The sequence below is a fragment of the Pleurodeles waltl genome, chromosome 6, assembly GCF_031143425.1.
Source record: "Pleurodeles waltl isolate 20211129_DDA chromosome 6, aPleWal1.hap1.20221129, whole genome shotgun sequence".
Taxonomy (NCBI): Eukaryota; Metazoa; Chordata; class Amphibia; order Caudata; family Salamandridae; genus Pleurodeles; species Pleurodeles waltl.
This window is the reverse complement of record NC_090445.1, coordinates 1,070,157,915-1,070,182,843: the sequence shown is the minus strand read 5'-3', so window position 1 is coordinate 1,070,182,843 and position 24,929 is coordinate 1,070,157,915. Positions and strand designations below refer to the sequence as shown.

Here is a 24,929-nt window from a genome sequence, read left to right as displayed (position 1 = left end):
AGTTTGGTGGTGGTCCCATTGTCATAGGACCACCACAGTCAGAGTTATGGGCAACAATGTTTTGAAAAAGAAATGCCCCGAAAAGCATTATGGGGCAAGTTTCCAGAGTGCAGCGAATATTGTAGTATCGGCTCTCCCGCTGTGCCAAGAGAGACACTTTGAGGATTTCTGTGTTTTTTTTTTTCTGTTTTAAATGCTCCAGTTTGTATATTTTTCAATTGCGAAACTTCAGTGGTACTCATGTAAAGCACTCCTCCGATCGAGTTTGCACTATATAAAACTTCACATCTTCATGTAAAGCGCTTGTTAGAAATGGGGTCTTTTGTTGACAATCAGGTTACCCCCTGTCCAAGCAAGGTCCCGCACTCTAGTCAGGGTAAAGGAGAATCACCCTCAGTTAACCCCCACTCACCCTCTTGGTAGCTTGGCACAAGCAGGCAGGCTTAACTTCAGAGTCTAGGTGTAAAGTATTTAGACCAACACACTCAGTAACTCAGTGAAAACACTATAAAATGACACAACACAGGTTTACAGAAATAGGTAATATTTATCTAAACAAAACAAGACCAAAACGACGAAAAATCTACCATACACATTATGAATTAAAAAGCAAAAAGAGTCTTAAATCCTTAGAAAACAGTGCTAACACTGTTAGTGTGAAAAGGTACCTGGGTTGAGTCAAAATAACATCACACTGGCGAGTGTGCATCGGAATAGGCCAGCAATGCTTTGATTTCTCACTCTCATGCAAGACCGTGCGTCGTTCCTCCTCTGGTCGGGTCAGCGTGTGTCGTTTTACCTCTCTGCAGGAGAGCGATGCATCGATCCGGACAGGCACCCTCGAGTCCGGGCAGGCATTGTGTTGTTTTTCAGCACCCAGCGATGTTGCGTAGAAAATCTAGTCGCACAGTATCACAAAACCTCGCTGCTTGGGGTTTGCGTTGTTATCAGCCTCCATTAGTGAGTGTTGCGTATCTTTTCCCCAGCCGCGTTGCGTCGATCTTCCAGACGCGATGCAGGTGGAGCGTAGATTTGAGCCACGAAGCCAACGGCGTGTCATGTCTCAGCCACGTCTCGGAAGGTGCATCGAAAATTTCCCCTCACGGCGGTCTGTGCGTGGATTTTCAGTCTTTGGCTGTCAGCTGCACCTTTCAAGGGCAGGAGTCTCAGCAGACAGTCCAGGTACTAGCATGGGAAGTCTTTGATGGCCCCGAGACTTCAACAACAGAAGGCAAGCTCAGGTCAAGCCCTTAAAGATTTCTTCACAAGCATGAATGCACAACAAAGTCCAGTCTTTGTCCCCTTTCACAGGCAGAAGCAGCAACTGCAGGAGAGCTCCACAAAGCGCAGTCACAGGCAGGGCAGCACTTCTCAGCTCTTCAGCTCTTTCCCTTGGCAGAGGTTCTTCGTGATGTCTAGTAGTGATCTAGTTTTTCAGGGGGTTGAGTGCTCTTCTTATTCCCATTTTGGCCTTTGAAGTAGGCCTACTTCAAAAGAAAGTCTCTCTTGTTTGTGAAATCCTGCCTTTACCAAGCCAGGCCCCAGACACACACCAGGGGGTTGGAGACTACATTGGGTGAGAACAGGCACAGCCCTTTCAGGTGTAAGTGACCACTTCTCCCCTCCATCCTAGTATAGATGACTCATCAGGATATGCAGGCTACAGTCCAGCTCCCTTTGTGTCACTGTCTAGAGAGAGGTGAAAACAGCCCAACTGACAAACTAACCCAGATAGGGAATCCACAAACAGGCTGAGTCACAGAATGGTTTAAGCAAGAAAATGCCCACTTTCTAAAAGTGGCATTTTCAAACACAAAATCTCAAAACCAACTTTACTAAAAGATGTATTTTTAAATTATGGGTTCAGAGACCCCAAACTCCATATGTCCATCTGCTCCCAAAGGGAATCTACACTTTAATCATATTTAAAGGTATCCCCCATGTTAACCTATGAGAGATATAGGCCTTGCAACAGTGAAAAACGAATTTAGCAGTATTTCACTGTCAGGACATATAAAACACATTAGTATATGTCCTACCTTAAATATACACCGCACCCTGCCCCTGGGGCTACCTAGGGCCTACCTCAGGGGATTCTATAAGAAAAGGGAAGGTTTAGGCCTGGCAAGTGGATACACTTGCCATGTCCAATTGGCAGTATAAAGCTGCACACACAGACCCTGCAGTGGCAGGTCTGACCCATGTTTACAGGGCTACTAATGTGGGTGGCACAACCAGTGCTGCAGGCCCACCAGTAGCACTGGATTTACAGGCCCTGGCCACCTCTAATGCACTTTACTAGGGACTTATTAGTAAATCAAATATGCCAATCATGGATAAACCAATCAACAATACAATTTACACAGAGTGCATATGCACTTTAGCACTGGTTAGCAGTGGTAAAGTGCCCAGAGTCCTAATGCCAACAACAACAGATCAGAAACAAATAGGAGGCAAAAAGATTGGAGATGACCCTGCAAAGGAAAAAAAGCCCAACAGCGCTCCTCTGATTGAGTTTGCGCTATATAAACCTTAAAAAAATTATTAAATAAATTAAAAAGAGTCCCCCTCTAGCTTGCAGCTTTTGTGTGCAGATACCACAAGGAAACAGGGGCATGCCCAAAACAAGTAAGAGGAAGAAACAACATATGGCCACACAGCGCAAAGTGGTGGGACAAAATAAAAATAATAAATAAAAAAGTAGTGCACCACACTAAGGTATATGGCCAATCATGCAATAATCCATGTAACAGGGTCAGTCTCGAAGGTGGTAACAAAGCAGCCTCAAGGCTGGATAAACATAAAGCATCTACCTATGAAATCAAGGGAATTTTGACAGGCCAAGGAACAAATGGAAGTGATGGGCGTGAGATGTACATGTTGCAAGCCCTCAGATGTAGATTAAATGTCGAGAGACAGTGCTTACGTGCTGCCTAGACTCAACCTAAAAATGTGTAATGTAATCTAATTCTTATGTTAAGTGTTCTAAGACTCTTGTGTTAAATTTGCCCTATATAAAGTTGCAAAAAAATGCAGGCACCATTCCTTTGTATGATGTATACATTTAATTAGCTCCCATTCTTTATGGTATGAGGGGGAGCCTTCTGATTGTGGATTGGGGCCCAGTGGAACCAGCATAGAGCACTATTGGTTCTTTTTTCCTTGTTACAGAGGTTCAGGGTAGAAGGTTTTTGTCTTTTACTGTGTTCTTTTAATGTATGTAAAGATTGCTTGCAACAGGTAGAGATGTTTTTAGTTCTGTACTTCCATGAGCTCAGTCTACAGCTGCCAAAGTCTTGATTCTCTATGTCAAGACAAGTGCTTCCCTCACCTACAGCCATTTAAATCTTAGCCCAAGTTTTTCTACATTTTCCATCAAACCAAATGTCCAAATCCACTCAGCTGCAACCATCACCCCTATAAATGGCCGCCTCAATGAGACTTGCTTCAATCCATCATCTCAACCTACCATTGATCAATCAATCAAACATTTACAGAGCACTGCAATTCACCAGAGAGGGTCTGGAGGCACTAGAGCTGTAAGCTGCTGCCTGGAAGAATGATCATTCGAACAGCCAGGTCTTCAGTTCTCTTCTGAATTGCTGGAGTAACAGTGAGGTCCTGAGGTGCATGGGGAGGTTGTTTTAGGCCTTGGCTGTCAGGTACGAGAAGGAGTGACCTCAGCTGCTGCCTCAACGGATCTGGAGGCTGTCTGCGAGGGAGAGGGAAGCTGTTCGTAGGTGCCTGGTCAGTTGGTGGAAGGTCAGGTGTTTGTTGATGTATGCTTGTCCATCATTGTGCAGGGCCTTTTAGGCATGGGTCAGTATCTTGAACTGGCATTTCTGAATCGGGAGCCAGTATAGGTTTTTGAGATGGAGTGTGATGTGGGTCCTTCTGGGGAGGTGGATACAAGTCTTGCTGCTGAGTTCTGGATTGTCGGGAGTCTCTTCAAGAGGAGTGCTTTGGTTCCTAAAAGAGTGTGTTTCCGTAATCCAGTCTGCTGGTGATGAAGGCCTGTGTGACAGTCCTACTGGTATCTGCTGGGAGCCACCTGAGGATCTTGTGGAGCACGCAAAGGGTGTTGAAGCAGGCAGACAAGACTGCATCGACTTGTTTCTTCATGGATAATCTGCTATCCAGGATGATGCTGAGGTTGCCAGTGTGGTCTGTTGAGATGGGAGGTGTGCTGAGCTTTGCGGGCCACCATGTGTCAGTCTAGTGGGAGGTGTTGTTCCCAAATAATGCACAGTTGAGTACGGCATCTTATGCAAAGACAATTCTGCAAAGTCCAGAGAGGGGGTTGCACTCATCTACAAAGAGTGTGAAAACTGCAGCAGCATCTGGGTTCAGTTTTACCTCATATTTCAAACCCTCACCACGAAATTCCCTCCAGCAAGGATAACCAGATTAGAATTAGCATCATCTTCCACCGTCTGGATAATAATAACCATTTCACTTGTGATTTCAACAAATATATAGCTGACTAACTCCTGTCTCCATATGACTTCTAATTAATTGGTGACTTCCAAAACAATCACACAAGGATAAAAAGAAGACCACCAGTAAACTGAAAGATGTTCTTGAAAAAAGATCTTGCCCAGTACGCCAAGTCTCATTCACAAAATAAAGTCTTCATAATTGACATCCTTATTGGCAGGCAAGAAATCATAACAACTCCACTCTAAAATGTCAAAATATTAGTCTAATACCTCTCTTTTTAACTCCACTTCACTCCTTCCGTGCAAGGCACACCTCGAGGAAGATGCCAGAAAGCTACAAGATACCACCAAAATATCCATCAACAACTTGAATCCCTCCTCATGGGCTAGCCACACACCATGAACCAATCCAGACTTAGCAATTGTAGAAACAAACTCCAATATGATCAAAATGCTGGGACCCACTTCCTCTCCTCTAACCACATTAAAAAGAGGAAAGAAAAAACTCCCATTACTCCTCTCACTAAGCAAGCAAGCAAAAGCAAACACTGAGAAAAAGGAAATGGAAATGGAGAACGCACCCATCTGAATTTCTGTCACACAAATCAAGACCTCAAGGCAGACAAGACAAACGATTCTTTATAAAGCAAAGCACACATTCCTTAAGGTAAAATAATACCAGAAAATGTAATTCAGAGGTATTTAGCCTCCTTAAGTACCAGTCCTCAGCTCCACCCTACTGGCTCCTTCATTCAAGGTGCAAAGATTTGCTATCTACTTTTGGAATAAAATCAATGTGCTTAGAAAAGGGGCTGACACTGCTCCATCACTGAAGAAATCTGGAAACCTTCACATGAGTGACTTCTCAGCTAAATGGTGCACTTTTGCTCCAGTCACTATATAATGCATTAAAAAGCCATCAGTGAAATCAGTCTAGCACAATACCACAGCAATCATATCACTCCGCCTAGGGGCAAAAGACACATGGATGCCTGTACACCTCTCTGGCTAAACTACATTAGTGCTTCACTCCAAAGCCAAGTTGTATCCGACTCAAAAACATCTATTTCTGAACTCTAGCCTCTTCTGGTTTTGAAGACACCCTCGCGTAGAAGGTTTGAAGTAGAATGTTGCGTGGATCAGAAACAAAGTGGAATGGCTGTCTCTCCCTGTAACCTAATGTTACCCAACCTCTGGAAGAAAGAAACAAATGTGAATTCAAACAACAAAATGACCCTGCTAAATAGGAAAGGTAAACATAAAAAGGTAAGGAGTGGAAGGTATGATCAAAATTGATGCCACTGAAATATACTTTAGCCCCAGAGAATTAGAGATGTGTGATTAAAGACACGAAGGCATGCTGCAGTCAAATTTAAAGTTCAATTTGTAAACTGCCAGTGATAATTTTGTTATTTTTATAACAGGCAGTGGTGGGTATGTCAGCAGAAGAGTATGATTTATGATCTGAAATCCAGATGTAATGTTTTATTTTTTCTAAATAGTTGTGTATCGTTTGATGGCTACTTCCTGTTTGTATACGATGGTCATATTAAAGTTGCCCATATTTTGTTAATTAATTAGAACAGAGGGTAATTGTGGGCTGGGAATTAAATATCCGAATGTACATAGTTTAACAGTTTGCCGGTTTATTAGGATGGCAGTGCAGAGTTTTCAAACCAGTTCTATTGAAATGTGATATTTTTTAGAGACAGGAACCTTTTAAGGTTTTATCCAATATGCAGTTTTTTCTGTGGTTTGTGCAATAGTGTTTTTCCTAAGTGCAAGTAATGAAAGATTGATTAGCGTTAGTGCTGTGTAGTTTTTTTGGATATGAAAAGGATATTTTAAGTATGATTAAAAGTAAGGGATTTGTAAAATCTGATGTATGTCATTGTTAAAAACTGGTTTTATTTTAGAGAATATTTTAATGTTTTAAATGGAATTATTGCCTGGGCATTGTTTAATGGTCTACGGTCTAAATAAACATATTGTGTGAACTGAACAGAGGGTATTATAAAACAAAAAAACAAAAATGTAATAATAATGATACTACTACTAATGATAATAAATTGAATATGTTGCACTGAGTTTTGTTATAACACATCCTCTCAGCCAAGAAACTGTTTTGTTCCTTAATGTGTATGTATTTTTACTGAAAGGTAAACCCATTATTTGTTTTTCTTTCCAAAGTTTCCCTCCAGTGTTGCAAAGGATGAACAGACAAGCAGTTCAAATCTGTGACGTCACAATCTATATGTCTATTAGGTCAATTTTAGCCTTACTGACTTAACCCCTGTCTCTTGTGTATAGGTCTCGCACCTGACTTGAGTGATATTGATGGGAAACCTTACACAACCCTTTTGTACGGAAACGGGCCAGGGTACAAACTAGTGAATGGCAGCAGAGAGAACATTTCCAGTGTTGATACCAGTAAGTACTAATGACTGACTGACAATGGCAACCTGTGCAGAAACATTGAATGCAGTGCTTAATTTGAGCTAGTGGGTTCCAGTGCCCAGCTCCAGCACAAAATTCTCAACACCAGCACTAATGATAGTCCACCACATGATGGCACTGTCTGTCTAATTCTGAGATAAGCACAACAACAGTGTTTAATAACTGAATATATATTAACATGAATAGTATTTGCTGCCACACCATTCTTACGGCTTTGAGTAGATTGAAATAGGCTGATTTGTCACGCTCGCAGTGGCTTGTGTGATGTTAGTAGCTTAGCTGTTACTGTCACAAGCAGCACTGGTGAGGCAATGGGTGGTGCAAGCCTCATTGGTTTCATGAGAATGGCCCTAGCACTCACCTTTTTTTATGAATTAAGCACTGGGTGAATGTACTATAATCACACAATGAGATATACACTTGGTATGTTATGGATCAAATACTCTAGTGCAAACAGCCTTTGTGCCATACATTGGGTGTGTTTATGTGTTCAGTATGGAGTTTAATATTAACAAATACTGAGTTGAGTGTTCAAATCTTTTTCACTTTTGTACGTGTTAATATGCAATTATGTCTTTAACATTTTGTGTTGTTGAATACCTCCAGTAAAATCTTGTATTAAGTGGCAACGCTTCTTCTAGCACGATTTGTGACCATCTTCCAATGGGCACTAGTGCTAAACAGGGTCAAAAAACCTTTGAGCCAGTTCTAGTGCATGCGCTCTAATGGCCTGATGTACAATAAAGGTTCGCCTTAGTGCAGAAATTGCATTGTGCTGTGAGAAGTCTTTCCCTTTGAGGTACAAGAGATATACTAAAGCCTGCATCTCAAAGGAAGAGGTCGCAAGGATTCACAAACATTCTTCCCAAATAGCATTAATTATCAAGAATGAGATCGCAGCCCCTTGAAACCTATTTTGAATGCTGGGATGGAAGCCTGCATGGAACAGGAGACCACTGTTCCTGCAGATTTTCTTTTTAATTGCACACACTGCCCCTTGAAGGGGCGAGGAATGCTATAAAAAATAAACTGTGTATGAATGGCACTTGGCGAGAGGGCATGCAGCTGTCCCTTGGGCCACCCTTATGCCTCCCCGAGGCAAACATGTCCAGAGTTTGTGGGGAACTGGAAAACTCCGATCACCCACTGTTTCCACACTTCTATGAATAAAAACGTGTGGTTGGACCTATTGTAACTGATAGCAACAGGCCAACTTTCTGCCTATGTGAAGTCAAAATAGTATCAATGTGGTCGAGACTACTTTCTCCGTGGTTTGGATAGGCTGGGCACTGGTGAATGTCTCCTAGCGTAGCAAAATTATTGTACATCAACCCCACATCCCGAGTGCTAATCGTCTGTCTTATCTCCACCTCCTTCCTCCTTTTTGATTGGCCATGGCACCGGTCAGGTTGCCCTCTCTCACCTGTCCTGTTCACCATCGACATGGAGCCCCTAGCTATTCACCTCTGGGCGGAGGGCAAACACTGGGGATACCACTAAGAGGGACAACCTACACAGCGCTGCTGTATGCCGACGATTTGCAATTGTATTTCCGCAATGTCTGAACCGGCATTACGGCGATTCCCACCACTCTCTAACAATTGGAACCAGTGAGTAAACTGAACAAGGTCCCATGCTGATCCCCTCTGCTGACATGTCCACCTCCACCCCACACGACGTCCGACTTGGAGACACTCGACTGACCTGGGTGAGGGATAAGGGGTGGTATCTCGGGATTCAACTATAGTACTCACAGAGTGATCTCTTTGAGGGCAATCTGAAGTGGGCCCTCACAGTCCTCAAATCCCAGACCAAGTTCTGGAAGCTCTTACCCTGCCGGTCACTGGTAAAATTGCCCTCTCCATGATGGTAATCCTCCCCTACCTCCTGTACTATTTCATTAATGTGCTGGTTTGCCACCAGGGTCGTTCTTCCGAGAGTTGGACTCCATGCTGTGGGGAGCTGATATGGGCTGTAAAAACAACACTGAACAGCTCTTCTTAAACTCCAGCTACCAGTAGGCCAGGGTGGGCTGGGAGCCCTGCCCTTTGAATCATACTTCTTATTGCCTAGCTTCAGTGGGTGCTGCATTGATTGGCAAGCAGCAATATATAGGAAACCTGTACTAGTGATAGACCTTTACCATTTGATACCTTCTAATTCCAGCAGCAATCAGTCAAAATAAGCAGCACGTAGTGGCTACATGTCTGGGTACCTTGCAAGTGCCTTGCCCAGGTACTCAAATTAACGTGCCAAGTCCTCCGATATGCCCCCTCAAACCCCTGCAAGGCCTACCGCGATACCCTGGGTCCTTCACCCTGGAGAACTTAGCCCTTTGACATGAAAGGTCTATTGACACGATAGAGAATCTATTCCAGGGCCATCACCTACTGATGTCCGACCAGCTGAGGCAAGACTATGATATCACCCCTGGCCAATTCCTCCTCCATGGCCAACTATTAACTAGGTGTCATCTGTGGTGAACTGTCGAAGAGAAACCACCCTCCTATGCTGTCATATACACCTTATACATCATTGGTTCTTGGCACCGCCTGATTACATGGCTCAACAAAGCCATCAGAAAACACATTGGGACCTCTCTCGCACCCCTCAGGCAGTTGCGGAAGGATGACATTGGACACCCTCTACACAACTCAGAATGGAAATTGACACTCAAGTCACCTCAAAATGTCTCCGTAATGCCAGGTTCAAGAGTGTTCAATACATAATACTAGAGAGGGCCTACTGAAGACCGTCCAAGTTAAAGTGCCTTTTCTCAACAGCCTACCTCATATGCCCCAGGTGCAATTCCCCCACTGCCAGTTTTCAACACATGCTCAGGGTATGCTTCACCCTGACACAATATTGATGCGCCATCCATGATACCCTTGCTACAGTCACAGAACTCACCCATCTGAACCTTAGGCCGCAACCATCCTCTGGATTTATAAGCACAACAAGAACCATGTAGCCCGCTTTGTGAACCTCCCCATTCTGCTTTCGAAGAGCACCCTTACACTACATTGGCGGGCACCACAGCTGCCATCCATGGCACTGTGGCACAAGGCTCTCCTTCGTCGGGGTGAAGGTAAAAGCACCAACCTACATTACAAGATGGTACGCCATCTTTAAAAATGACCCATTGCGGCAGCATGAGACACCATGCTAAAGCAGTTGGAGTGTTGGGTGCTTGACCATAACCCCCCCTCCTTAATGACCCATAGTGGTTTCTCCCCCAACCCTTCTGCAATACCCAGCCCACGCTGATGTCTCCGACTAACACCCTGAGGCCATATAAGCCTCTGACCCCTGGGCACCACTGCAACACTGACACCCCCGCCCCTGTCACTACAGTAGCCCTCTTTATTGCACTGTGCACTGACCATGCCCGTGCTGCTGCCAGACCCCTCCACGTATCCCGCAGTTTCCATTCTAACTGTGGACTTATCTCACACATTGCTCTGGAGCTCTCCCAGGGGTTGGCTACACGACCTCTAGACACACTCCGGACTCTGGTGAATGTACATAATGCTGCAGCTCCACCACAGCCAGACACATTCCCATCCCCAACAATACACTGGGACTCATGGACTGTTGTGGTGAACTATATTGTAACAGCTGTCATTCAAATGTTACTGTCTTGTTGATACACAGTGCGAACTTAAGAAACTTCAATAAAAAGAGTTTCGGGAAAAATATTGTCAATTTGGTCTTCACATGATCACTATTTTGGTTATTTATGTCCTAAGCAATAGGCTCATCCATAAATGTTGGGTACTGTTTTTATTGAGAGAAGAGTCCGGACTTTGGATGATAGGACTTATGCTATTCACTTGAAGGTCTGGAGGTTTCTGTCATACAGAAGTAAAGAAATTGTGAGATTTTTCACCCATGCTTTGACATTTGCAGGAGATTCACTGTAATTAAACATGCAGGATTCATGGAAGCCTTATTTATTGTGGATCTGCGGTGTCTCTAGTTTTCAGAAATGTTTTGGTTACTAGGATTCCTGATTAGCCAGTCGCCCACAGGCTCGAATACTCCAGATATTCCAGGTGGACGCCCCCATATTCAAAAACATTCCCTGGAGTTTCTTGTGTGAAAGCTTTCTCAAATCTATAAAAATCCAATACTTGTCTGATAATCCAAGAATCAAAAGACCCAGAGGAACACAGACGTGGGCCAAGCCTGGACAAAAATATGTCTTTGTGTAAGGAGACTGATGCAAACTACCATGTTTTGGGAAAAATGCTTAAAATCTGATCTGTATTGTTCAGTGTGTTGTCCTAGTGAGCTAGCCAAGGTGAGAGTGGTTTGCAACTGAGCAAAGGAAGCCTTATAATGTGTAGATGTTGAAAAGAATATAGATATTGATCTAGTATGGTTCCTAAAAAGCCATGAGTGATACCTGCGACCACAAGATAAGTGGCCAGAACCAGCATTTCGCCTACAGATGCTTTCCATATGTCCAAATGCCCTGCACTAAGTTTATTACATGTGGACACCCCAACCAATAGAAAACACATACCTGTCTGATACCCAGAAGCTCAGCAGACATATAAACAAAGCTGGGCTCAAATGTTGACAGGAATATGTTCCTGTGCAAGGGAGACCTGAGGGAATTAGCACGTTTTATAACAAAATGCTAAAGATCTAGCAAATATAATCTTCAATAGGATCCCCGGGCCCGTCAATCAGGATGAAGCAGGACTGGCACCAAGTGGCCAAATATAGGGTTGTTGTATGTTTACTTACATGCATATGGTAATACCTGAAACTAAAAGCTAGGCAGACTAAACCAGCATTTTGCTTGCAATTGCTTTCCGAATTTCCAAAACGTATTGAACCAAGTCGATCATCTATGGACACTCAGGACACATAGAAAACCCAAACATCTGATACTCCCTCACTCAGGAGGCCCTGCGGAACAAAGCTGTGGGACAAGCTAAGGCACAGATATGTTCCTGCTTAATGGAGACTGGAGGAAAATATGGGGCATATTTATGAAAATGTGATGCATCAGAGCTGGTGCGCCACCTTTTCTGGGCCCCCCTACTGGCACCTAACGCCACCATGTGTTTTTATGACCTGTGCACCATGGCGCACATTAGGGAACTAGTGTCAGAAGTTTTTACGCTAGTTTGCCGCTTTGCAGGATTAGCACCAAAAATGTTGACACATCCTGCAAAGTGAAAGAGGCCCATTGAAAACAATGGGAGCCTTATTTTAATGCCTGCCTTAAGGAAGAATTAAAAATGGCGCAAAACATTGTGCAGTGGAATTTCATTGCACCTTTTTCTGGGCCTTCTAACATCAGAATGCCCCAGTTGCATGCATTGCAGCACTTTGCAAATATGGCGTGGCATTTTTGCCACCCTAATGCCACATTAGCGTAAAATAATGATGCTAATATGGCGCAAGGTGGCACTAGGGCCTTCATAAATATGGCCCTATGCTTTGAAGGACAAATACCAAAGATCAAATGTCATGTTCAGCGTGATCTCCAGGCCAGCCAAACAGAGAGGAGGACAGGTACTCAGTGATAGAAATTTTAGGATGTATAGATGCTATAATATATAGTCAACCTTCTCCTGCACAATTATCAGTCTGGCATCTGATCACACTGCAACACAGAGAGCGCAACCTTACACATATGTGATGATGCCCTCCTGATCACAGATGAAGATAGGCCTTGTCTCCTGATATTCGTGGACCTCCTAGCTGCCTCCAGCACAATCTAACATCCGACCTTTATACACACCCTGGAGTCTTGAATAGCTTTGACCAGCAATGTTCTTCAGTGGTTCTCCAGTCTTTACACCCAACACCAGTTTGTTCACATAAGCACCTTCAGCTCCCAATGGAGCTAGATAAGCTGCAGAGCAAGAAAAATTCACCAAACTGATTATACATAACTCTTGTTGAATGTCTCTTCTTCTTCAGACATCCAATGCCTCAAACGCTGTCTGCACATCATCCAATGTGGATTCTCAGTGCTTACATGAAGCTAAACCCAACCAAGACAAAAATCTTGTTATTTGACTAGAACTATACAAAGAAGCAGTACAAAACAGGCTCGATAAAATGAACCTTGAATGCTTTGAATGCCAACTTTTGCTGGATGCCAAGTCACTTTTATTCACCATGGACACCAACCTCACTCTCTTGGGCACATTTCCAAAAAACAAAGACAGCCTCGAACCAGCTGTCTCTTCTTAAAAAATGTGAAGCCATTTCTTCCAGAAAGCAGCTTAGGAACTGCTGTTCAAGCCTTTGTAATCTCACATCTGGATAGTGTTAATGTCCTGTTCCATGCTTCCCAGACTGCACACTGCAGCCCCCTAATGGCATCCAACATGTCGCAGCACTTCTCATCTAGGTCCCGCAGAAATATGATTACATCACACCATCTGATGGAATTCCATTCAGTTCCTTTGCCGACCTTCATATCTTCATAACCTGCCACATCTTTTACAACCAGCACCCATGCTTATCTTGAGGACATGCTCACCATCTCTAATGGCTCACAGCACATCCATAGACAGGGCACCATCAGACTGCAGACTAAGGGGCATATTTAAGAAAAGTGGCGATGCACACAGTGCAGCGCCACTTTTCTTGCGCCCTTTAGCGCCCCTACCACCACCATGTGTGTGCCTTATTTAAAATACAGCGCACCATGGCACAGGGTAAGGGGCAATAGCGTCATTTTTTGATGCTATTGATGTACTCCCCAGGAGTTGCGCCAACATTTTGGTGGTACTCCTGCAGAGTACACAGGGACCCATTGTATTCAATGGCATGCCACCCCTTTAATGCCTACTCTGAGCAGGTGTTAAAAGCGCCAAAAAACATGACCCAAGGAAATCTGTTATATTTCCTTGCACCATTTTTTTGGCCCCCCTAAAAGAGGAACGCCCACTTTGCATGCATTATGCCTGGCACAGGCATAATGTAGCGCAAAGGGTTACAAAGTGGCGCAATGCATGCATTGCACCACTTTGTAAATATGGTGTGGCATTTTGGGGCTTCGAACTCCACATTAGTATAAGAAAATGACGCTAATATGGCATTAGAATGTCACTAGGTGCTCTAAAATATGCCCCTAAGTACTGTAAAAAGAAAAAAAAAACAAAGCAGGTGACTTTTTGCAATATATACACTCAGCAATGTCAATACTGCATCCATCAGGACTGCCCTAACACTGCTCCACTCTAGGAAAGCGTTTAAGATGCATCTCTGTAAAGAATAGAACATCACAATGCCATAACAGTCCAGAAGCAGCTACCAATTCTATCACTCGTTCACTTTATGCTCGTCTTTGAGCCTGTTCAATGTTCACCTGACTATTGGTTATGTTTGTGCTATAGAAACACCGCATAAATACACACACACACCTACACACATATGGTTGTCGTATGTTTCCATGCATGCCAGGTGTGATAGCTGTGACAAAAAACAGCATTTTGCTTGAAGTTTCTTTCTAATTTTGCAAAATGCACTCCGCTCACTTATTGCCCATGGATACCCCGAACTCGTAGAACACCCATGCATGTCTGCTACTGCCTTGCTCAGGAAACTCTGGGGAACAGAGCGCGAGGTCATGCGCTGGCAGTGATATATGTTCCTGCACAAGGGACATTGGAGGGTGTTACTGTGTTTTTGTGAAACAAAATCTAAAAATCTGACAAATGTCATGTTCACTCTGTTCTAATGGCCAGCCATTCAGGGCAAAAGAGACTGAGCCTGCACCAACAAATTCCTTATATCATGCAAAAATATAAAATATATATTTGTTATATTTTCCATACAATCCTGAGATTGGCATCTGTCATCAAATGAACCACGCCCTATAAACAGCGATCGTGACACAATTTTTGTGCTGTGGTCGAATAGTACGCAATGATTGTACAGACTAGACCTCCTTGAAAATTCCACACATAGTTGGTATTGGCATTAAGAGAGACTTTTCCCAAGTTAGCACCCTGGGATTTATGTTTGTACATTTAAGAAATGCAACAAAATACACAGCAAAGTAGTTTGAAAAACATTAAAATACCTCCACATTTTTATTGTATTGTAATGAGATATTGCTGCAGAATTTGCACTATTACATAGCCCTGAATGTGCTGAACAAAACGTATGGTTAGCAGGATTACACGGAGAAACCAAAGAGGTACATGTGTTTAAATAACCTAATACCGATTGTTTGGGAAAACAATCATTCTGGCACAGAGGTGCACAAATACACCAGCAGTAAAAGGGCTAATTATAGTAAACATTTACGTGCCTTTATATGTCTACCTTCATAATATTCTAATAGTTGATATTATGACTTTGTTATTTTGGAAGGAGGACATTTTAATGTCAATATCCTGGTAGTAAGCCTTGAGAGCACTTGTAGTCCTTGGATACCAGTGGACAGAAGGCCAGCCTCAGATTTCTTCCCAGGAAGCACAGGAAGCAGAGTCACTCTCCCTGTTCTCTTCCAAGTCCAATGTTATACAGTTTGGAATGTGATGTGGAGTACTATGTTGTGGTTAATTTCTTCCTTATCAAAGTCCTGGATGTCCTCATAACCCCACCTGTGTAGTCTATGTCTTTGATCATTGTGATAATTCTCACTGAGAAAGGGCATGTAGGGAGGGTTCTGTATTTGTGTCGTCAGAACGAAGTGTACAGCTAAAAATCGTTAAATTTATGGGACTAATGCACTTGGATCTTTTTTAGATACTACAAACCTTCATAGTCATAGGGATGTGCCCAGGAATAGCAAGACTCTCTGTAATGACACCAGTAGTAATCAGAGAATGAATATTAACCACAGGCAAGAATGGGACCTATACGTGGGAAGAATGTTAGTGGCTCTGTCACTTTACAAGGGGAAAACCTAAATGGCTGCCTGAGAGAGCATTCATTTTGTAACACTTTCTTGTTTTGTTTCCACAGCTAATAAGAACTATGGGGCTCAAGCAGCCGTGCCTCTGGGCCACGAAACCCACGGTGGTGAAGATGTGGCAATCTTTGCCAAAGGTCCCATGGCACACCTTCTTCATGGCGTTCGTGAGCAGAACTACATCCCTCATGCAATGGCCTATGCCACATGCATTGGTCAGAATTTGAACCACTGCGAACTAGACTACCAAAAAGATAGGGCCATGCAGCCTACAGCCTCTGCATACACACTACTAGTACTGGCCCTGTTGTGGTACTTGCTCTAAGCGAATAGGCTCCCCCTCTTGATTTCAAACCTCAGCTGTGTTGTCTTGAGTGAAAACATAGTCAGGGTTTAATGGTAGAATTAACTTTAGCTGTATAGATTCATTTTTTTTTTTTTTTTTTTTTTTTTTACCGCTCTTTGTCTTCACATGTTCTCATTGGCATTCCTTCCCCTAGGCATTCAAGATGCCAAAAGAGCTGATACCAGGTCATGTTGAAACCCCTACACAGCCTCTCTGAATCGTTATTTTTTATATTACTTCCCTTAGAGTGGACAATACCAATGTAATTTCCTCTTCTAGAGAGAATAAAAACAAGGCTTTCCCAACCCAGCAAATACATATGCCCAGAGTAGCTCTGGCACAGGTATTGCAGCCTGTTGTATAAAGGAATGCTAAATCAAGTGCTTGGAAGTCCTAGTGGGAGTTTTTCGCACGCCTTATTCATTAGTGACCTGATGCAGGCCTCTCATCTAAACATGTTGTTGTCTTGACTTGACAAATACCTTGGATGGATAGTTCTTTGAAAATTCTGCAGTAGGTATTTGCTACCCGAGCTAAACATATTAAAGATTCATGTTACATATTGGTTTGAATCCAGGTAAAATTAGATAAAATATAATTTTAACAGTTTTTAATGTTCTTGTTCTAAAGAACAATGTATCCACGCTTGTTGGCCAACCAGACAAAGGACTAGTAAACTTTTATTTTATTGTTTTCGTCAAAAGGAAACAAGCAATCTAATTTCACCTAACGCTGTGCACCATCTATCAAATCAGAATAGTACAATAAAATTGTGCTTGTTCACTTCCTGACAGCATAAACAACAAACAAAGAACATGATCAGTCCAGCACATTTTTAGATACAGCGAGCTATGTGTCACCACTGCCGCTGCAAGTATGTATTTTGAAGATAGGTTGAATATGAACAAATGTGTTTGTCAGTGAATTAGTGTTGAATTATACTCATTATTGTAAATGAGACAGCTGTACACTGCCAAAGAGGCTGCATTTTGACTGGCTCCTAGCCGATCGGTATCTAAACAGGAAATTCACAGCTAACTCCTGAGACAAGCTTCATTACAGTATCAAGCTCCATATCACTATTCCTTTTTCCCATAACAGCTGCCTGTGAAGATCATAGATAAAGAAAGAACTAGTATATTCACCTATCTCACAGAAGGTGCATGCTGTGGGAGGTATGCTTCCTGAGAAGATGGTTTTAGAATTATTCAATTTCCTACAGAAGGTTTAATATGTACATGGAAATGTTTCTTATTCCTACCACCACGCAACCCTGAAATAAATGTAACCCTGAAAATATTCCTTTCTGTGTGTTAGTATTCTATACATATAAAGTGTTGCAAATGTGTAAAAACTGTGCTGTCTTTGGTAGTTTTTCATTGTTTTTTAAAATAGTACCCTAATTGTTTTGCCCAATTTACAATGTTGATTAGTTTTAAATATGCTTCATTTATCTTTGAAGGTAGCAGTTTATAAGTTATACAGAAAAACAAGAGACATTTTATAGACAAACAATATGACCCAGATTTAATAGGGCCTTGTGCCATTCTAATTTCACAATAGCGTCATTTTTGTGATGCTAATTTGGCTTCAGAAGACCAAAAACGCTGCAACATATTTACAAAGTGGTGCAATGCATGCATTGTGCCACTTTGTAACCCTTTGCGCCACATTATGCCTGCGCCAGACGTTCCCTCATTAGGAGTGCCAAACAAATGTCCCAAGGAAGAGATTTCCCTGCGCCATTGTTTTCGTCACTTTTAACGCATGCTCCAAGCAGGCATTAAAAGGATACTTCCATTGGTTTCAATGGGCCTCTGGGTGCTTTGTAGGATTAGCGTCAACATTTTTGACACTAATCATGCAAAGCGTCAGACTAGTGTAAAAAATGATGACGCTTGTAACTCTAGCTACCGTCATAGTACGCCGTATTTCAAATACGGCACGCACATGGTGACATTAGGGGGCGATAAGGGGTGCAAGAAAAGTGGCTCTGCACTAGGAGGAGCGGCACTTTTCATTAATCTGCCCCTATATATTTGAAATGTTTTATAATGTCCTTTTATTTAACTCACAATAAAACAATTATGTACAAACATGTAGGCAGGGTGATGCAACTCATGACAAGCAGAAGTGGGTTTAAGTGGGTTTAAATTAAAAAGAAAAAATAAATACACAAACAGAAACTACTTCAGGTCTCTAACTACCCACGAATCACAAAGCTATTAATTTTAATTACTAGATCTGTCTACCCACTTCTATAGGAAACCCTACTTACATACACATACATGAAAGATTGGAAAAAACATTTATGTCTACCAAAATGATAAAATGTTACGATTTTACAATTCAGATGTTATAAAGAAAATAAGGGCCTGATTTGGAGTTTGGCAGATGGGTTACTCCATCACAAACATGATGGATAGCCCGCCTACCGTATTACTATCTCATAGGCAATTATGGGATTGTAATACGGCAGACGGAATATCCATCACATTCGTCATGGAGTAACCCCCTCCAACAAACTCTAAATCAGGCCCTAAATGCCAGCTGTAGTAACTTTGGAGACAGCGATTTCCAAATTTTCTGTGAATCACAATTGGGATATCTCTATTCCTGATGCATGAAACTTTATTTTTAAATTAGTAATTCTTTGTGGGTCACAAATCGACATATCACATGAATCTTAACGAGGTAGGCCGCAGTTTGCAAACCACTAGGAACAATTGTCATCACAGGGATGGTGGCCTGCTGGTGCAGCAGACCGCCGTGTCTATGATTGCTTTTAGCAATCTCTTCTTAAAAAAACACTTCCCATTTCTCTTAAAAGAAATGGGATACATTAAAAAAAAAAAGAAAAACGTTTAACTTTCATTCTTTTAAGAGTCAGCAGTGGTACATGGGACTACTGCATGCTCTTATTATTCTTTTTTAAAAACATTTTCAAAGGAGAAGAGTTGCCACGGGACCCCTTCTCATTTGTGAATGGTTTACGTCCAGTTTTAAATTAGTAGCTTGATATTCATGTTTTGAGACCAAAACCCTTTCACAAACAATATTATTTACCACTGCGATTCAGTATTTAGAAGGGATGCCCTAAACACACACACCTTCCAAATACTGAATCGTAAACCCAATTTGGGATTCTGTAGAACCACAGTTTGATGTTTCTACATAACAAAAATAATTTTTGAGGTTGCCAAAGTCTGATTCCGTGAATCAGGCTGCTTGCGATGTCAGAAATGCTTCATACATCTGACCCTAAGAAACAGGAAAGCTTGAGAAAAACATATGTGGAAAGGGGGTGTTGGACTTTTGTAGGGATTTCTCTCTTAACCTATTTTTAGCCCCTTTAAATTATATTATGCTGCATATGCTGCTTCAAATGCTTAAAAACCCATACTTCCACTTACAATATGGTACCCAGCTGGGGCACATTGCTGCATTTTAAAAATGATGCAGCTTGGTGCAACAAGATTGCTTGCTGCACTGCGCTGCACCATTTCCTTGTAGATGAGGTCCAAAGTGCTGTCTGCAAATACAGCCAGTTTATGTTCTACTTCTCTGACCCTGGTGCCCTTAATATCCAGATTTCCCAGGATTTGCTAGACTAGTGGCTCCTTCAAAAGCGCAAACATCAATAGTGTTCTGTGATAGACATCCCTTGGAAAGGTTCAGCATCATAAGGAGCATCTCCTCTCCCACAGATGTTTTATCCAGGGCCTTGAAGAGAAACGACCAGTCAGCAATGTCAAAATCCTTCTCATCATCAAGCGAGAGAAGGACTGTTTAAGTCATTTTTCCTCAGCCACCTCAACTATAATGGAAGCTAGTCTGGTATTGTCCCCCTCTTCTCTTCCCCTAAGAAAGCCCAATTGTTAAGCCGATATTAATTTAAGCCAAAATGTATGGAGTCTCCCAACGACGATGAAGGCAAACTGCTTCACATCACAGATGAGGAGCCTGATTGGGTGGGATGACCTGTGGCTTGCAGGGTTTTGTCTGGTTTGAGCAGTAATGTCAGATGGGAGAGCAACATGTTGTCTGTGACTACTAGTGACTATAAAAAAGTAATTAAATACACTTCTCAGGGGTATGTTTAGGTATGTGTTGTAAAAAGAGGCAGGGAAGTTATCTGGGCCTTGGGCTTTATGACTGGGACTTTACTTTCCTCTCGCACCTCTTCTAATGTGATTTCCTCCACCAGTTCTTTAAAGTCTTCTTGTTAGAGTGGAGGAGTATATTCAGAAAGATAAACATGTTGATATTGGGGAGGGTAATTGCTGGCACTTAAAGACTGCAGAATAGTACACCTAGCAGATATCTAATAGTTTTTAGTGATTTGTTTGTTTGTTAGCCTCCCTATCCACAATTTCTTTAATATGATTTATTGCTTCAGTTTGTATGCTAATAATCTCTCAGCTTTTCTCTCTTCTCATAATAGGTTTGTTTTATATAGAGCAATTTTTGGGCCACCTCATTCAGCTCCACACAAATTTGGAGCATCACTACTGCCACTTGTAATTAACAACCTTATTTGTGGCAGTGTTCAGCCTGAAGAAGCTGTGATTTTAGCTCCTATTTTTTGCATTTGGTGAGGTGCTTGGAAGTAGCTGAGTGGGATATTAGTTCACTTCAGATGACCACCTTTGCAGCATCCCAGTCAGTAGAAATATATATAGAAAATCAGTATATATACAAAATACGTATATATGTATATATAAGTATATATATAATCTTCTTGGCTCATTGATCATAACACCCAATCAGGTTACTGGAAGCTATTGTCGTTATTGTCAGAAATTTCCAGGGATGGTAGAGAGAAAGTATCAGTCACTGAGTTTTCAGAGTCCTTCTTTCCTTCATACTTTTGAGTTGACGACAGATGAAACACAGGCCTAAAATGAGAAGAGTCTCTGATAACAGACTTCCCAGGATGCTGGGCAGTCACCATGTGGTAGACACCAATCGGAAAGGTTCAGCATCATAAGGAGCATCAGATTATCTTTTGTGCATCTGTCTGGCGATCACCAAATCTCCTTTTCAAAATGGGATGTCTTTTCCATGTTTTTTTTTGTTTGCATAAGCTTTCATTTTCTGTTTGTTAATCCAGTCTCTAGCACGAATCATGTTTTCACTTTTACTCTCTTATTGGTCCATTGAGGTAACTTGGTTGTCATTGCTCTCCCAAAAATCAAAGTTGCAGGACTCTCACCTGTGGTCGAGTGAGGTTTCGAATGATAAGCTCATAGAGTAGAATTCAATACTGTTTTGAATTTGAGCTTCTCAAGAGTTGCATGCTGCACTACTTTCTTTGGTGTACACCTAAAATTCTCAACAAGTCAATTGGCCTGTGGCCATAAAGGAGTAATCTTTTCATACTTTTTGTTTAGATGCTCTAGAAATTCTTTACATTCTTTACTGTTGAAGGGTGGGCCATTTTCAGACTTTAAAGTGGCTGCTATGCCCCATGTCGCAAAGAAGCCATTAATTTTGTTTGATTTCTCATTCATTTTTTAACGCTTATGTTTAATTGGCATTTTAGTTAATACTATAAGTCAGAATAGACATATAATTAAGTATTGGCAACATAGGTAGCAATAAGACATTATAGACAGTGTTTCAAGTTGTTCTTATTAAGCTTCCATGGTCTGTAAAGATTTTCAGAGTGTAATCATGATCTGGCCCTCCCTCGTGGGGGTCAGGAGAAGTGCGACTTCAGTGCCAGGGTAGAAATGCTAATAGTCAGAAAAAAAGATAACATGCAAACTAAACTGTGTTCATGCATACCTTATTGTGTCAGGGCAGTGTCTTGGTAACATCAGGAGTGTGGGTGGGGGCACACTGTCAGGGAGACAGGTCCAATGGGGGCAAACTAAACTGTGTTTGTGCAAACCTTACTGTCTCAGAGGAGTGTCTTGGTAACATCAGGGATGTGGTGGGAGGCAGAGTGTCAGGGGATCAAGTCCAAAGGGGGCAGGGGGAAGCCCTCTGGTATCATCATCTGCCTCTGGGGGCTGGCCATAGAGAGTCCCTGACTGCCCACATGCGGGGTAGTCTTGGACACAGGTCTCAGGAACAAAGTAAGGCTAAGGGGCATATTTATACTCTGTTTGCGCCGGAATTGCGTCGTTTTTTTTTACGCAATTCCGACGCAAAACTAACTCCATATTTATACTTTGGCGTTAGACGCGTCTAGCGCCAAAGTCCATGGAGTTTGCGTCATTTTTTAGCGTGGACACCTACTTTGCGTTAATGATATGCAAAGTAGGCGCTCCCGTCTAAAAAATTGACTCCGAGGCATGTGCGCCGTATTTACACTCCCGGGCAAAATTCACGCCCGGGAGTGGGCGGGTCAAAAAAAATGACGTACGGCCGCTTTTGCGCCGTTTTTTAGCGCCTGGTCAGGGCAGGCGTTAAGGGACCTGTGGGCTCGGAAGGAGCCCAGAGATGCCCTCCCATTCCCCCAGGGACCCCCCCTGTCACCCTTGCCCACCACAGGAGGACGCCTAAGGATGGAGGGACCCATCCCAGGGACATTAAGGTAAGTTCAGGTAAGTGGTTTTTTTTTTTTTTTGTGGCATAGGGGGACCTGATTTGTGCCCCCCTACATGCCACTATGCCCAATGACCAGGCCCAGGGGACATAAGTCCCCTGGGCATGACCATTGGGCAAGGGGGCATGACTCCTGTCTTTGCTAAGACAGAAGTCATTTCTATGGGGTTGGGAGTCGGAAAAAAATGGCGCAAATGGGGTTGAGGCGAAAAATTTGCCTCAGCCTGACTTGCCCCATTTTTTGGCGCCCAAGCTCCATATCCCCCTACGCCGGCGCTGCCTGGTGTACGTCGTTTTTTTTCACGCACACCAGGCAGCGCCGGCGGCTAACGCCGGCTAACGTCATTGAATAAATACGGCGCCCGCATGGCGCTTCAGAATGGCGTTAGCCGGCGCTAATTTTTTTTACGCAAAACTGCGTTAGCGCAGTTTTGCGTCAAAAAGTATAAATATGGCCCTAAGTCTCCTCCTCTGGTCTCCCACCTTCATTGCAGACATAGGGAACTCTCATTAATCCACTACCTCAGACCACTAGAGTGCTATGGGCCTGCAGCTGATTCGCCGAGCCTCCTCCCGGATCAGGACGCTCTCTTCAGGTCGAGGCCATAGGGTGACATCCTTTGTCCAAGGTTCTACCATGTGCCCCCCAAGAGACTTCCAGCACGTCAATGCATTGTTTGCCAGGACCAGTGCCAAGTCAAGAAACCTATTTCCTACCTTCTTAGGTGTTGGCCTGAGGAAGATACCCAGGAGGCAGACTTTGCCAATGTTGGTAAGAGTTATTTTCAGGATCTTGTTTTGTTTCAGGACAAGCTCATCCCAGAACCCAGAGAGTCCAGGGCAGCGACAGGTCATATGTCCGTTTTCAGAGTCTAATATCGCACATAGGGGGCATCCCCTGGGGTCCCTGCCATATATGGCCCTTATCCTATGTGGGGTTCGGTAGGTCCTTGGTGTGTAGTTGTATTGGATATACTTGAGGTGCAAATTAAAGGAAACCTGCTGGGGATAGGCTAAAACCCTCCTCCATTCAGTGTCTGCTAAGTCCCGACCCATGTCCATTGTCCAGCGAACTCGGAGAGCATCTAATGGTCTCCCGGGCCAAGCTGTTAAGTGCCCTATAGAAGCTTGTGACTAAGGCCCTGATTTTAACCTTGGCGGACGGCGGAGGCCGTCCGCCAAGGTACCGCCGTGAAATGACCGCACCGCGGTCAAAAGACCGCGGCGGCCATTTAAACATTTCCTCTGGCCCGGCGGGCGCTCTCCGAAAGAGCACCCGCCGGCCCAGAGGAAATGCCCCTGCAACGAGGACGCCGGCTCAGAATTGAGCCGGCGTAGTTGCAGGGGTGCGACGGGTGCAGTTGCACCCGTCGCGTATTTCAGTGTCTGCAAGGCAGACACTGAAATACTTTGCGGGGCCCTCTTACGGGGGCCCCTGCCGTGCCCATGGCATAGGCATGGGCACGGCAGGGGCCCCCAGGGGCCCCGCGGCACCCCCTACCGCCATCCTGTTCATGGCGGGTTTCCCGCCATGAACAGGATGGAGGTAGGGGCTGTCAGAATCCTCATGGCGGCGGAGCGCGCTCCGCCGCCATGAAGGATTCCCCCGAGCAGCGGTAAGTCGGCGACCGCCGCGGTCAGAATGCTCGTGGGAGCACCGCCAGCCTGTTGGCGGTGCTCCCGTGGTCGGTGGCCCTGGCGGCCGGTGTCTGCTTTATCACAATGTCAGTAAGAGTTGGAGGACCCGTCTGTTGGAGGTTCCGTTTCAGCTGACCCCCATAAACCTCGGAAAGTGAGTGTAAGCATTTTATAATTGAGGAATTGGCCTAGGGGTAGGACGGATTTTACCAATACATCTCTAAGAGGGATTAGAATGTTTGCTTGGAAGCAGTCACTCATAGTCACTAACCCTGCCTGTCCATGGGCATAGTTACACCGCCACGATGAAAGTTAAGTTGTCACAGTGAGGTAAGCCCACCAATGGTAGCTTAGGGGCATAGGATGTAGCCCACCCTCCCCCATACATTGCACACTGTGCTGCTAGCAAAACAAGGCCTACGGCAAAAGAATACCCAGTCGGGGAATCTTCATGGCAGGTTTCAGGAGTTTGGCCAGTAACATCTCCTGTTTGGGTCCAGAGCCCATCGGACCAAGTTCTGACAGGTCCACTCTGTTCAACCTTTTTGTTATTCACTCAAGCTAAGCTGCTAAGAAATGTAGTTGAAAGTCCAACACT

At 43.5% G+C, this 24,929-nt stretch overlaps 1 protein-coding gene across 1 annotated transcript in view; it reads left to right on the top strand.

Annotated features, from left to right (window-relative positions):
* Positions 1-17,437, top strand: part of LOC138300552 (alkaline phosphatase-like) — a 188,818-nt gene extending 171,381 nt beyond the window's left edge. Inside the window, exons 10-11 of the mRNA XM_069240084.1 lie at positions 6,750-6,869; positions 15,846-17,437. Of these exons, the coding sequence (XP_069096185.1) occupies positions 6,750-6,869; positions 15,846-16,117 (392 nt within the window). The 3' untranslated portion in view covers positions 16,118-17,437. The remainder of the gene's footprint in view (positions 1-6,749; positions 6,870-15,845) is intronic.
* The last annotated feature ends 7,492 nt before the right edge of the window (positions 17,438-24,929 follow it).